Source organism: Lucilia cuprina, chromosome 3 (assembly GCF_022045245.1).
Source record: "Lucilia cuprina isolate Lc7/37 chromosome 3, ASM2204524v1, whole genome shotgun sequence".
Lineage (NCBI taxonomy): Eukaryota > Metazoa > Arthropoda > Insecta > Diptera > Calliphoridae > Lucilia > Lucilia cuprina.
The window spans coordinates 51,755,577-51,769,533 of NC_060951.1; the positions used below are offsets into that span (position 1 = coordinate 51,755,577).

At 27.6% G+C, this 13,957-nt stretch overlaps 1 protein-coding gene across 13 annotated transcripts in view; it reads left to right on the forward strand.

The window, feature by feature from the left end:
* LOC111680926 (protein sidekick) overlaps nt 1-13,957 on the forward strand; it is a 204,845-nt gene that overhangs the window by 178,703 nt on the left and 12,185 nt on the right. For 11 of the 13 annotated variants that reach the window (XM_046946399.1, XM_046946400.1, XM_046946403.1 and 8 more), the window contains 2 exons: nt 9,051-9,170; nt 11,244-11,399. In XM_046946399.1, coding sequence (XP_046802355.1) covers nt 9,051-9,170; nt 11,244-11,399 — 276 coding nt within the window. The remainder of the gene's footprint in view (nt 1-9,050; nt 9,171-11,243; nt 11,400-13,957) is intronic. The other 2 variants (XM_046946406.1, XM_046946411.1) reach the window with 1 other exon arrangement.

A 13,957-nucleotide genomic window follows, 5' to 3' on the forward strand; every position in this document is an offset into this window, starting at 1 on the left:
TTGTGTTGATTTTTCTCGGTTACATGTCTATAACTCGCTGTGTGTGTGTGTGAAAATGTGTCGACATAAAAAAAACGTTAAAAGAAAATAACAGAAAATTCAGCAGAGAACAAGCTAAAAATTATAATACATGCAATTTCCTGTAACGCAACAAAGACCATTCACTGGTCTTTGGTCATAAGTTGAAACAAAACTCAATTGCAACGAGAAAAGAAAAAACAAGTTAAAGTTATAATTTAGGTCAATTCTGGCATCAAAAAAACCGAAACAATACATCAGCAATTTAACACTAGGGATGTAACACTTACAACATTTTGTATTTACCATTTTATTTAAACCGGAAAAAGAAAATGTTATTTTAAATTTGTGACTTAAGGATACAATTGGTCAACTGAATATTTATCTACTTTACATGTTGTAGGCTTAAACAGCTCCTAGTACCAAAGGCTAACAAATATGACAATGTATGTAAATTCTTAAATTATCGTCAAGCTTTTTAAGTTCATGCTTATGGTTTAGATTTACATATTTTAACCCACAATAGTAAACCATTTTTTGAAAATGACTTGTTCTTGAAATTTGAACAATTCATTGGTGATATATTATTAAGATTGTCAATAGCCATTATTATAGATCATTCGTACGTAATGATCATTTAGTCCAAACTGTATAACAATCTATAGAGTCCAGACAGATCAGTCTTTAGAAAATTATGTAGATTAAGTATAAGAAAAACCTATAGATTCGTCTTTAGTCAAGACTTTATACCAGTCTATAGTCAAACTACAGATCAGTATATAGTTGAGGCTGTATATCAGTCTATAGTTAAAACTATAGATCAGTCTGTATTCAAAGCTATAGGTCTATAATCAAGGCTATAGATAATCCATTACTCATCAATACTATAAATGCAGTCTATAATAAAGGTTATACATCTGTCTATATATAGATCAACCTATAGCTAGTATATAGATCAATCCGTTGTCTAAATTACTATAGACTAGTCTGTGTAGTCGAGTCTATAATCAGTTTGAATCAATTGAATTTATTTCAATTGTTTATTTTTTAACCAATAAGTTTTCTTTATCCCCAATGTGTAACAACTAAGTGAATTTTATTGCTGTTCCTGGTACAATTTTTGAATGTTGTTCTTTTCCCCTTTCCAGCGATTAAAAAGGCATAATTAAATTGCAAACAAACATAGGATATATAAAGGATACGGGGCACTGAGGTCTCTAGTTGATAGACGGTTAATAGTTACATATTTGTGTGTATGTATGTATGTATGTATGTATGTATGTATGTATGTATGTATGTATGTATGTATGTATGTATGTACGTATGTATGTGTGTAGGTACACCAACCATATCGTTTCTGCAAAGGATGTAAATAATCAAAGAGACCATTGTTGTGTGTGTAAACACTAATGCAACACGTGTAATTGCACGGCTAAAGGAAAAGGCGTATTACGGAAGTTGGTTGGTTAATGTTTGATTGATGAGTAACACGGATGAATTTGTTTTTATTTTTTCTTCTTTGTATTTGTTTCCTTTTTAAGGGATAATTTTCAATTTTTGTTTTTATGGCAATTATAAAAGCTCATTAATATATACAGATAGTTATGTAAATTTATGTCTGCGTATGTAAACAAAAGTACAAAATTTCACTACACTAGTCTGTTTATTAGCATCCAAAAGGATGTATTGTCTGCAGAATCTCAATTTATTGTTAGGAAGGATGTTGTTGTTTCTTCTTACTATTAAAAACCAGTATTTATGTACGTGTTTGTCATATTTTTATAATACTTTACACTAGAATCTGTAGTTAGTCAATAAAATGTTCCTTAGATGAAGGATATTTTCTTATTGGAAGTACATACCAGAAAAAAGCATACGAAGTTGCTTGGAAGTTATTAAAACTTACTTTAGATAAGTTATTTGCTGGGATAGTACGAATTGCCTCTTTTGAAACAATTCTCTTACATTTTACACCAACGAAACCATATTGATATTGGCCACTTTTAACACTATTACTCCTGCCTTTCAGCACGCATGGACACACACACATACACAAACATTGTCATGTTGGGTTCATCCTTGTATTATGTGTAACGTCCTGTTAAAGTAAATCTCTTGGATTATTTAGGCTTTTCACTTGTTATGCTTCTCTCATTAATATTTTCATCATCCGCATCACATGATTCCTTTACAGGAGTAATAATAAATACACGTGTGTATGTGTGGTTATTGTTACGAAAGCAAGTTAAAAAGTTCATTAAATTTTTAGGAAATGATTATTTATGTTTTTTACACCAAGTTATTTAAAAGAACTTTTCACTTGGAATTCGTATTTTGTATGTTTTATATAGTTATGTATAGTTATGTATGGAGATTTGTGTATAAATATCAACACAGTTTATAAGTATGCAATATAATCATCATTATAGTCAAATATACATATTTCAATTCACACACATTTATGATATATAAATATTCATCACAGTATAACAACAGTTACTTTTTACATGCCCACTAGCATAAAATTAAAAATATTTATTGTAATATATAAGTACGAGTGAAAAAGGTGTAGTCGGGCTTTGTCCCCCCAGTAAGACGACCAAATCCCCATTAAATGCGTATGAATTCTTTTAAAAAGCAAAAGCACGCGAAACCCACAACAACGACAACTACAAATAGTGTAATGAATCATAACCAATTGTATGGTAGAAATAAAATAATAATACATAATAATAAAAACAACTGCAGAAAATGTATTTAAAAAATAATACACACACTTGTACAACCGCAAATGAAAGTTGTTAAATGCGAAATGTAGGTAAACAATTGTTATGCAAATTTAATTTTCATGAAAGGAAAAACACACATTTACACAAAAGCGTGAGGAGCAAGAGAAAAAAGGAATTTTAATGTTAATTGTCCTTTTGCTATTTAATGTTAATTTTTTCCTTGCCTTTCCTTGCCTTTTTTGAAAGATCATGTTGAGAGCAAAGTTGTGGTTTGCCATAAATTTACGATAGGCTGCTTGAAGGTACACATTTAAAGAAAAGTTTGCCAAAAATTCCTGTTAAGCTATTAGTGATATTACTTAATTGAAAGCTTAATAAACCGGGTACTAATTAGAGCTTTACAAAGGGCAAAAATTTCTTACTTATTTACTTACTTACTTACTTACTCACTTACTTACTTACTTACTTACTTACTTACTTACTTACTTACTTACTTACTTACTTACTTACTTACTTACTTACTTACTTACTTACTTACTTACTTACTTACTTACTTACTTACTTACTTACTTACTTACTTACTTACTTACTTACTTACTTACTTACTTACTTACTTACTTACTTACTTACTTACTTACTTACTTACTTACTTACTTACTTATTACTTACTTACTTACTTACAACCCAATGAAACTTCCCTTAACCAAATTCTCTATTTCTTCAGCTCTTTCTTTACTCATTTAATAATAATATTACATACTTATTGTACACATACTCCGTACAGTAAGTGAAGTTACACACAAAAATTAATACATGTCCAACACGCAAAAATAAATTACAACACCTAAAAATGTAAGAAACCAATGAAGTATTTAAATATATAGGACATGGAGTTAAGTCTACCCACTCAGAAACATGTATCAAATTCATTAAACTGTACTGTAGCAGTTTAAAGGTATTTTTATTTCCATTTACATTAACACATTCATTTATTATTGCCATATAACAAACAATTTATAGGCCAGTAATTTGTTGGTCAGTAGGAGAGTGTATAAAGAAATATTACAAATTTCCCAATTATTTACAATATTCGTTTGTTTGATTAGCCTTTACTACACCACCGCTCTTCCTGCAGTAAATTAATAAGCAAATATGTTTGGTGTTTCACGTTCGTTCTTTTTTTCGTTTAATTCTTGATTGTTTTTGTTATTAATTTTCATATTGTTATGAAATGAAATTATTATTATAAAATTTATATTTAACCTCTGACTGTTGACCAATCAATTTATATAAAATGTAATTTATGAAATTTATTTAACACACTCAAAAGGCGTCCTATGTATAATAGGGGCACAGGTTCCAGTATATAAATTTTTTCGTGTTAAAGTTAATTGAATTTGCAAAATCTGAATTAAATATTTGTTTGTAAAAAAATAGAAATTTTTAGAAAGATATTAAAATGGATTAATATGGATTAATATGTCCTATTCCCCTTAGAACCTTACCACTCTGCATTTTGTTCACATTGTTTGTTATTTTTTTAACACAAATACCATCATAACTCAATATAATGCGTAGATTGTCCGTGGTAAATGGTTTTTCAAAAATAATATAATATATCGAGACACAATATTCAAAACTATCTATCTTATACAAGTTTTCAGAATAGCAGAAACATTGTAAATTTTATATCATTAATGTGAATTGTTTAGTTAAATATTTTAAAGCGAAAAACTAATTTTCATTCATATCGAACATAGAGAGTAATGCATATAATCACTTGTATGCAGTATAAAGAATTGTGGTGCTTTTGAAAATGCAATTTATAATAATGCAGACTTTGCGTACGCTTTAAATAAACTATACCGCGGGTTAAAAACAATTCATCATAAACCGATAGTGTTTAATTAATGAATAAATTTCAATACACATGTATATATGTACATGTAATAAATATTGGTAATATATGTATGTATTATAGCATTATGTAATATTAATAAAGGTTGTTATTTAAATTTATAACAACAAATAACCAAAAACAATAATATCAGCAACAATTAAACGTATTTATGTCATGTTATTACCATTTAATATTTTAAGCGTTTTTCGCCAACCAATTTTATTTATAGTGTTTTGTAAGTAATTTCTTTTTTAGATTTCGACCTAAAATAACATTATTTTTTTGTTTCTCACTGTTTTCTTCCCTTTATAATGAAGTCTTAAGTATGTGCGTTCACATTATTAGCAGTCATGGTGAATCAGTGTAAAAGAGGGTTCGTGCTTTTAATTCATGAAAAGTAAAACATTTTATGTAATAATAATAATAACTTCACGTGATGGCAGCAATGAGCAGTAGGGAATATGTATGTAACGTTTTGTAACTGAGAATACATTGAAACGCAAAGATTTATTACAATAATTTTTGCAACATAGTGTTTGAGAGAGGGAAACAAAAATAATTTTGTTATTCTAATTTAATATTTGATATATAAATTTGTAATGTATTCTTAACTAATAATTATAATGAAAACTGAAAAGTATTATTTATAATATAAGAAATACCATTTTAACGAAAAGTCTTTAAATGTTTAACATTACAAATACATGTCACTACAATTGTTAACTTATTTATACGAAAATTCTCTGAAAATTTTTGTTTTCTAAACCATTTAAGGATTAAATAAAATAACCACATGACATATGGATTTAAGATGTTAAAAGACATTTTGTTCTGCAATAATATTACATTTTTCACAGAACTTCAACTTCAAAAAACATAACAACATGAAAGTAAAGAGACACAGCAACAACAAATGCATAAAAAATGTAAAAAGTGTTTATATCTCTAAAATTTATAGATATTCATACCAAAATATTTCTCGGCAAAAACTGTAGGGGGGGAAAATAATAAATTTACATCTTTAAGACAACATTTTTTACCATATTTTTTAGTTTTGCCTGCAAAATAACATAGAAAAAAAGAAAAAAAAAACGCACTAAGAAAAACTGAAAAATGTAACGACAATTGCGAACAAAAATTTTTGTACCATTTTTTTTTTTTTTTTTTTTTGGAAAGAAATATATTCTAAAAGACAAATAGTATTGTATTGTTAAGGAAAATACAAAGCAAAAATATATATAAATATAAAAATAAGTATCCTTAAGCAGAAAACAAAAAATTACACAATATGCATTTATTTATCAAGAAGCAGCTGAAAATAAAAGCTTTAAAGCATCTTTGAAAATGTTCATTTTAAATAAATCTGCAAGAGAAAATGCAAAGAAAAAACAAACAAAAAATCAAAGAAAAACACAACAAATGTTGAAGTTGCGAAAAAGCAGGTTATATTTTTGGCCAAACTCAAAGAAAAATATCACCTAGATTTTTTATTATTATGTAAGTATAACTGAATTATAAGTACAATGTTTCCTGATCTCATGTTTAAATTTGTCGAATCTATTTTTAAAAGACACATAAAATATATGAAATTAATTTTTGTAAAGTTAAAAATTCGAAATTGGAATTAAATATTAAGGAAAAAAAATTAACAAATCCTCATGATTTAGAGCTTATATTAAAAATTAAGAATTTCGAACTTTCGAAAACTTTTATAGCTTTAGTATAAAAAGTTTTCAAAACATTATAATTTCAAGAAGAAATTATATTAACAACTTAAAAAACATATAATATTTTTCGAGGGTTTTTTAATAACATGTACAAGTTTATAGATATTTCAGAAATATAAACTTTAACCCAATATTAAGCTTTTTATCTCTGGACAATGTTTCAAGAAATCATTCCCTGGAATCAGTGTACATTTGGTAACAATTTCTTTTTGTAGTATAACAATTTTTGTTAAATATGTTTCATGTTGTTGGGTTTTTATTTTGTCCTTTTTTTTGTTGTTGCTCTTTGCGTGTTGTTGTGTATTTAATGTGTAACACTTATACAGAGTCATGGCATGCGATTAGTAAAGGATTTTCCACACACAAAAAAAATAAGAAAATTGAAGCAGCAAAAAAAAAACAAGAACTTGATACAAGAAAATAAACTGTTGGTTTGAAGTTACATCAAAAAAAATAGATGAACAAAGTTTATATGCAACATTTTCGAACATGAATTTCAGTATGTATGAAGTACAAAAGGTGTATGTGTGTGAGTAATGTATGCTTTGGTTTGGTTATTAAAGGGTGTTGTTAACGTGGCAAAAGTTACTGCAGAATATGTGTGGACAAGTTAAAAGTTTGTTGCACTTTTTTTTAATTTGTTACTGTGTTTTATTTTTTAGTCATACATATAAAGGTTTAAAGTAATGAAATATATGTATGAATACATATTTATGCTTCCTGAGTAAATATACACACTTAGGGAATACGTTTGAATGTTTGTGAGTTTATATCCTGCAATGCGAGGTAACTTTGCAAGTAGATAAATAGATTGTTAACATTATGATACTAAAGTGGCGATTGACAACGCCCGGCATTACCATTTACCTAATGGTCTCGAAATGTTGAAGAAATTCATAAATTTTCTGGTAAAATAATTTTGGTTCTTAGTAAGTACTTCTTATACAACTGTTAAATTTCATAGTCGTACTCGTATTTTTAAGCTAGCAGTAAGCGGTAAAGTCATTTTCTGAAGGGGAATTTCTACGGGGCGTTGGGAAAAATATAGACCGTACCTTTCAAAAGTTGTTAGACAGATTTTTGTTCATACAAAACTGCTTATGTCAAATTTTATCATTGTATTCTAATTTCTGTAGAGGACCTTATATGGGGGTAGGGTCCATGGACCAATCCTCAAAAAATTAGTAGAGATTTATTCTTATCCAATTTTTTTTATTCCTATTTTATCGCTCATTTCTTATAAGAAATAAGTTTTAAAGTAAATTTCTGAATTTGGCGGGGTAGGTTCAATAATGGACCGATACTTATTTATATAAAACTGTTTATCGGGGGCCACTTGAATGGGTGGTATTTGAAAACGTGGACCTATTTTTAATGCCAAATAAACCTTATGCAAAATTTCAAATGTCTAGCTCCTGCTGTGTGGTCCCTATAATGATTTCAACAGACAGACGAACGGGCATGGCTATAATTTTATTGGTCTTGTGCGAATATTTAAATGTGTTACAAACGGAATGACAAAATCAAAATATTCGTTGATATAAAAAGGGTAATCTTACAAGGAGTCAATCTATTCCTTAAAAACTGCTGGTTATTTGCTTTCATATATGTACATACATATGTATATGATTACTAAGTATAAACTATGTACATAAACTTCTTTAAAGTTTTTTTGTTTCTGTTTTTTTTCGTAAAATACTCTTATAAAGTTCAAATAAAAGTTTAAAAGCTTTCTTCTCTACTTAACTTACAATGGTGATGATGAGGATCATTTTCTATAAAATACATGAGGTTGAATGAAAAAAGGACGTTTAAAGTATTAAAACAACAGCAGTTAGCAAACAAGTAAACAACAAATATTACAGAAGGGAATGAAAAGGAAGTCAGTCATTGATAAAACTTGCATTTGTTGTCTTCTGTTTTTATTTTTTTATGTGTTAAGTGTTGACATTCTGGGTTCTATGTCTAAACTATGTGAGAAAAATATTAATGCACCTTCTTTTCATGCTAAAATATTAATATAGTAAATGTGTTTTTATAATTAGAATTGAAAACATTCTTCATGCATATAAAGTTAACTAACTGACTTTAAATTTTAAAGTTTAAATAAATAGGTAAAAAATAGAAAAATTAAGAAATTTTAAAACTATTCGCTTGTGTTATCAAAAAATAAATATTGTATTGCAGTTCATATTTATCTTTCTTATATGAATATCGTTTTACAAAGTATTGCCTAAATAATTAACACATTTATTGCTATAATTTTAATGCCTAAATGTTAATAAGTAGTGCAAAAACTACAAATAAACACTTTCGTCAAATTAGGTGTTATTTAAATTGCTAACACTTTAAACATTACCCACAAATCGCTTATCACTTAAAATCATGAAAGAATGTTGCTACCCAAAAAATTATCGAAAAACGCAAAAGTTTAATATTAATGTTTGCAATGTTGAATTTACATATATTTTATCCCCTTTTTCATTTCCACTAACATTTTTAACATTATAATTGGCTAAGGGATCTATTTATTTTTAGTTGGTATTTCTACTATACATTTTTATTATTTGTTTGCAAAACTATTTTTAACTTTTTACAATTTCCTGCCTAAAAAATTTATTTATTAATTTTCGTGTGTATATTTCTAATATTTGTTCTATCTCTGTCTCTATGTAGCCTCAGCACCAGTTTTGGAACAGCCACCACAGAATGTAACCGCTTTAGATGGTAAAGATGCTACCATTTCATGCCGTGCTATTGGTGCACCGAACCCAAATATTACATGGATTTATAACGGTAAGTGTGTTGTCCATATGAATATTAAATATATGTAGTTTGGAAAAAAAATTAAAATAGTCATGAAAATCAAAAATAAACGAATCGTTTTCAAAAGCCGCAAAAGTATGTAAACTTGATTATGATAATAATTGGAAATTAGCCCAATTCTTTGTATCCGATTTGTACAAAAGCTATATAAGTAGTTAGTTTGATAGTAGGACCTATGTTACATCTGATCCAAAGATATACGGTATTACAATATTTTGTGCGCTCTTTTACCTGCGTCTAAGTTGGGTATCACCAGGCTGGCAGTGCAGAACAATAGCAACTATCCTTGCATTCTTATATAGGATTTATAATTCCATATAAAGTGTAGGATTCTACACAGAGGGATAAAGAAATATACACTCCTGGTACCAATTTGACACCAAAATGTTTATAATTTTTTAATAATATCTGTTGACAAAGTATATACATGCGTACGACAATACTCGTTGTCGAAATCTAAAATCTGTCTAACTGTTAACAAATGTGGTAACAAAAGACGGTTAACAAATATTTTTCAAAAAATTTCAAAACATAAAAGGCAAATGTTTGCTCTTGAGGGTTCCAGTTTTATTCAAAAAAAATATATATTAAAAATTTTAAAAAGTATTTTTTCCTAAACCAAATTCTAATATTTACCATAACTATACAAAATGTCAACAACACTTAAAGATTGGCAGGAATAAATTAAAAAAAATATATAAAAACATTTATTGTAATCTTAATAAAAATAAATTGAATTCATAATTTCATCAGCCAAACAATATTGCATGAAATTGTAAATTTTTCAGGCAGAAATGTAACTATTTTTGTATAGTACATTTAATAAATGTTCTTTACTAATCTAAATAATTTTTTTCTATTTCCTTGCTTAACATTGTTATTTGCCTGTGTTCCAACTACTACCACCACTACTACAACACTAACAAAACTCTACAAAAAAATCCCGCAAAAAAACTGGTAAAATATTATGGTTTGAATTAATGCCAAAATAACATACAACATAACAAAAAAATATAATGCAAATCCAAAATTGGCCTTAATGGATCACAACAATATATCCAAAAAAAAACATACTGTATAACTGTGTAAATGGGTATTGTGTGTGATAAATGTTGGTTGCTTGTTCGTTTGCTGTTTAAATTTGCAACAAAATGTTGGTTGATGTTGATGGTCTATAAAAAAAATATTAACTTAACGCGCTTACAAAAAAACTATAATTTAATGCTAAACACACATGCAACTCAATACAATAACTAAATTGACAATTGTGCAATGAATATTTTTGTTATTGTGCACTTGTAAATTATGTCAATGAATTGCCAATGTCGCGTAATATTTACCACAAATCGCAATGGCAACATCTTTAACGACAACATGGACAATGACAATAAAACATCAAATACCCCAAATCCCTACCTGTTTTGAAAAATATACTCAAACTGTTCTATATGTGGCAAATACAATTTTGCAATGTTGTTCATTCATGTTGTTGGCGGTATTTTGTTGATGTTGGCAAACAAAAATGTCTATCTCACTAAACTAACCAACGAACCGGAATTACAATGTTTGGTTTATGTCCTTACAACAAATACTGCAACAACTATTGTCTATTACGTTAAAATATACAAAATACGCACATTGACGCCAACATCGTCGTCATTGCAATCATCATCATCATCAACACCATTGGTTGGCTTTTATATCCCCAACATCATCATAACACTTTAAATGTTACGGGTACTTGATATCAACAACAACACTAAAAACAACAACATCATTAATTCTGTTGAATGCAAACGGAAAAAAACTACAACTAAAATTGACTATGTGCAAAATGTTGCCAACTTTACACATTTAAATTTTGAACCATCCCTAAAATTTCTTGCCACATCGCTCTTTACCCAACATTTCTATGAATAACTCGTTGCAATTCTACCACAAATACTCCTCCACTGAACTCCATTGCCACCAACACCACCAACTATATCAACTACTGAAACTACAACCATCATTATGATCATCCGACAATTACAATTAAAACAGAAACACAACTTGTTGAGATTTCGAGTCGTGTACAAATACTGGAATCTGGAGATTTATTAATATCAAACGTACGCGAATCTGATGCTGGCCTTTACACTTGTGTTCGTTCAAATGAAGCCGGCACTGTTAATGGTGAAGCTTATTTGGGTGTTTTGGGTAAGTATCATTTTGTTTTCGCTTTTTTCATACATACATATAAACAGATATAGATTTAAATGGTACACTCATTCGTACTTATATAGATATTAATAAATCTGTATGCATGTTGTACTTATGAGTGCTTATTTGAGCTGTTGAGCATGTAAATTTGCAGGTTTATGTTAAAATTATTATTGCACACTCTCACACATTTGTTTTTATGTACTTTTTTATACTTTATAATGTTATAACAACAAAATGAAAATTATCATGTTTTGTTTTTGCCGTTGAAATAATTCACATTTTTTAGTACTAACATTAAGACCTTTAAATTTATAAAAAAAATCAAATTTTCTAGGAAAAAAATGTTTTCTAAACTTTTGGTAAATTGTTTTGAATAGGGCCCTTATATTTTAATTTTAAATTTGAAGTTTGATCAAAATTTTATGTAGAATAATAAGGATCTAATATTTGAACGAAATGCAACATGCTTCAAATATTTAAAGTAAATATAAAGATTATTCTTATTCTTTGTCCCAAAAACGATCTATCTACACCCGCTCATTACACCGTCTGACAAAAAGACAAAAAAATCGTTAGAAACGAACTGATATACGTCTGATACTATAAATTTAAAGGATAAATCTGAGTTTTTTTAGTTTTTTATTTCGTGATCCAGTGTCCTTTTAAAAGGACTTCAATGTTTTGAAAAGTACAATTTTCGAAAAACAAGAGTTGCAAAATATTATGTAATGTTTTATTTATTTATTTAAAATATTTTTTGAAAAATGTACTTTTTTAAAATTTGAAATTCTGAAGGACACAGGACGAAATGAAAAACTGAAAACGCAGTTTTTCTCCATTAAATTTGAATGTATTAAAAATAGTTGAAAAATTAACCTTTAAGAGAGTGGGGTATAATATTGCTACAATTATTTAAATTGTCAATTCTGTGACCAAATCTTTAAAAGAATTTGCAATTCCCTAATACATAATTATTTTGATTTTAAATAAAATTATCTTTTAAAGATTTATTAAGTTGTCCAAATCATTTGTCAATCGAATCTAAAGCCAAGATATTAAGTGTCTGAATTATCTGGACCGATTTCAAAACAGTCAAGAGACCGTTTAAACGAATCCCCACACCATGAACGGACAGCTATGGAGGCTCTCCGATTTATCCCTCTTTAAAATTTAGAATCCAGAAATGTAGATTATACTATTAAAAATTCAAGTAAATTCAAGTAAATGTTTTTCGTTATCAGAACACAGGCACATGTACGCAATATATAAATTGGATGAAAGACATTCAAAAGTCGTAGGGAAAGAACAATGAGTTTTAAACTTAAAAAATAATAATTTATTGAAATTTACTAAAGCAAAGGGTATATAAGGGATATAGCTGAATTAAGCACAATTAATTCTTAAATTTTACTTTAAGTAATGTTTAACTGCACGATGTATGCTGTTAAAACTTGATCCCAATAAACAATTCAATTTAATCAAAAAACCCCATGAAAGTCATTCCTTTTAAATGAATAATAACTGTACGACTTATTAAAACTTTAACACTTTTCCTCCCAGAGTTATATTTATGTACATACATATTTACATTTTTAAATTAGTTACATTACTAGAACTTATACACGACTCATGCTTATATTAGTTGAATGTGTTGGCAACATCATGCGCGTATTTATAACTAATTCTGTCTCTAATCATTGTTGTCACATCTCTCTACATGTGACAATTTTTAATTGTAGTTTTTAGCATATTATTTTTTAAGTGATTTTCTGTGGTTGTTTTGCCATTGTTTGTTTTTCGGTGTCCTGGAAAAATTTTAATTGGATTTCAACCATGTGATTATGACATTTAATTTGCTTTTTTGCCAAAATGAGATGTTTTATCCAAAAACCAAAAACTGTTAGTATTCACATTTCGAGATGATGGTGTAGCAATATCCAAGATATTAATATATATTTTTGTTTTGGCAAAATATACACAAAAAATACACAAAAATATGCGAAGCAATTTAGAAAACAACATAGAAATTGTATAATTGGTATTTGCTCTTACAAATTAAGAGAATTAATTTTGCATTTCGAAAAACTAGGTTACATTTGTAGTTAACATTTTAATAAACAATACATTAAAATTTTTAAAGTAAAATGTTGATTTTAAGAAAATAATTTGTAATTAAGGCAATTATGAAAAACTTGAAATTTAAAAGCTTTTAGTAATAATAGAAGTTTTAATTTAAAATTAATAAATAAAATTTTAATAAAGTAATTATCTGTAGTTTAATAGTGTAATATTAAAATACATATTTTTGTTTTAGTAACATGTATTTTTTGTATAATAAATCTATGTTTTGATTTACTATCACTGTATATGTCATCAATATGTTAGCAGCTGACAAACAATAGATTTCAAATCTTTTTTACTTTTTTTAATACTCTCAAAGCCATATATCAAATTTCAACACAAAAAAACACAATATTATCCTCTTTTCTATTGTCTATATATTTTTAAAACAACTGTTTTATAACTCTTTCTTTCCCTCCCAAAAAAATAAA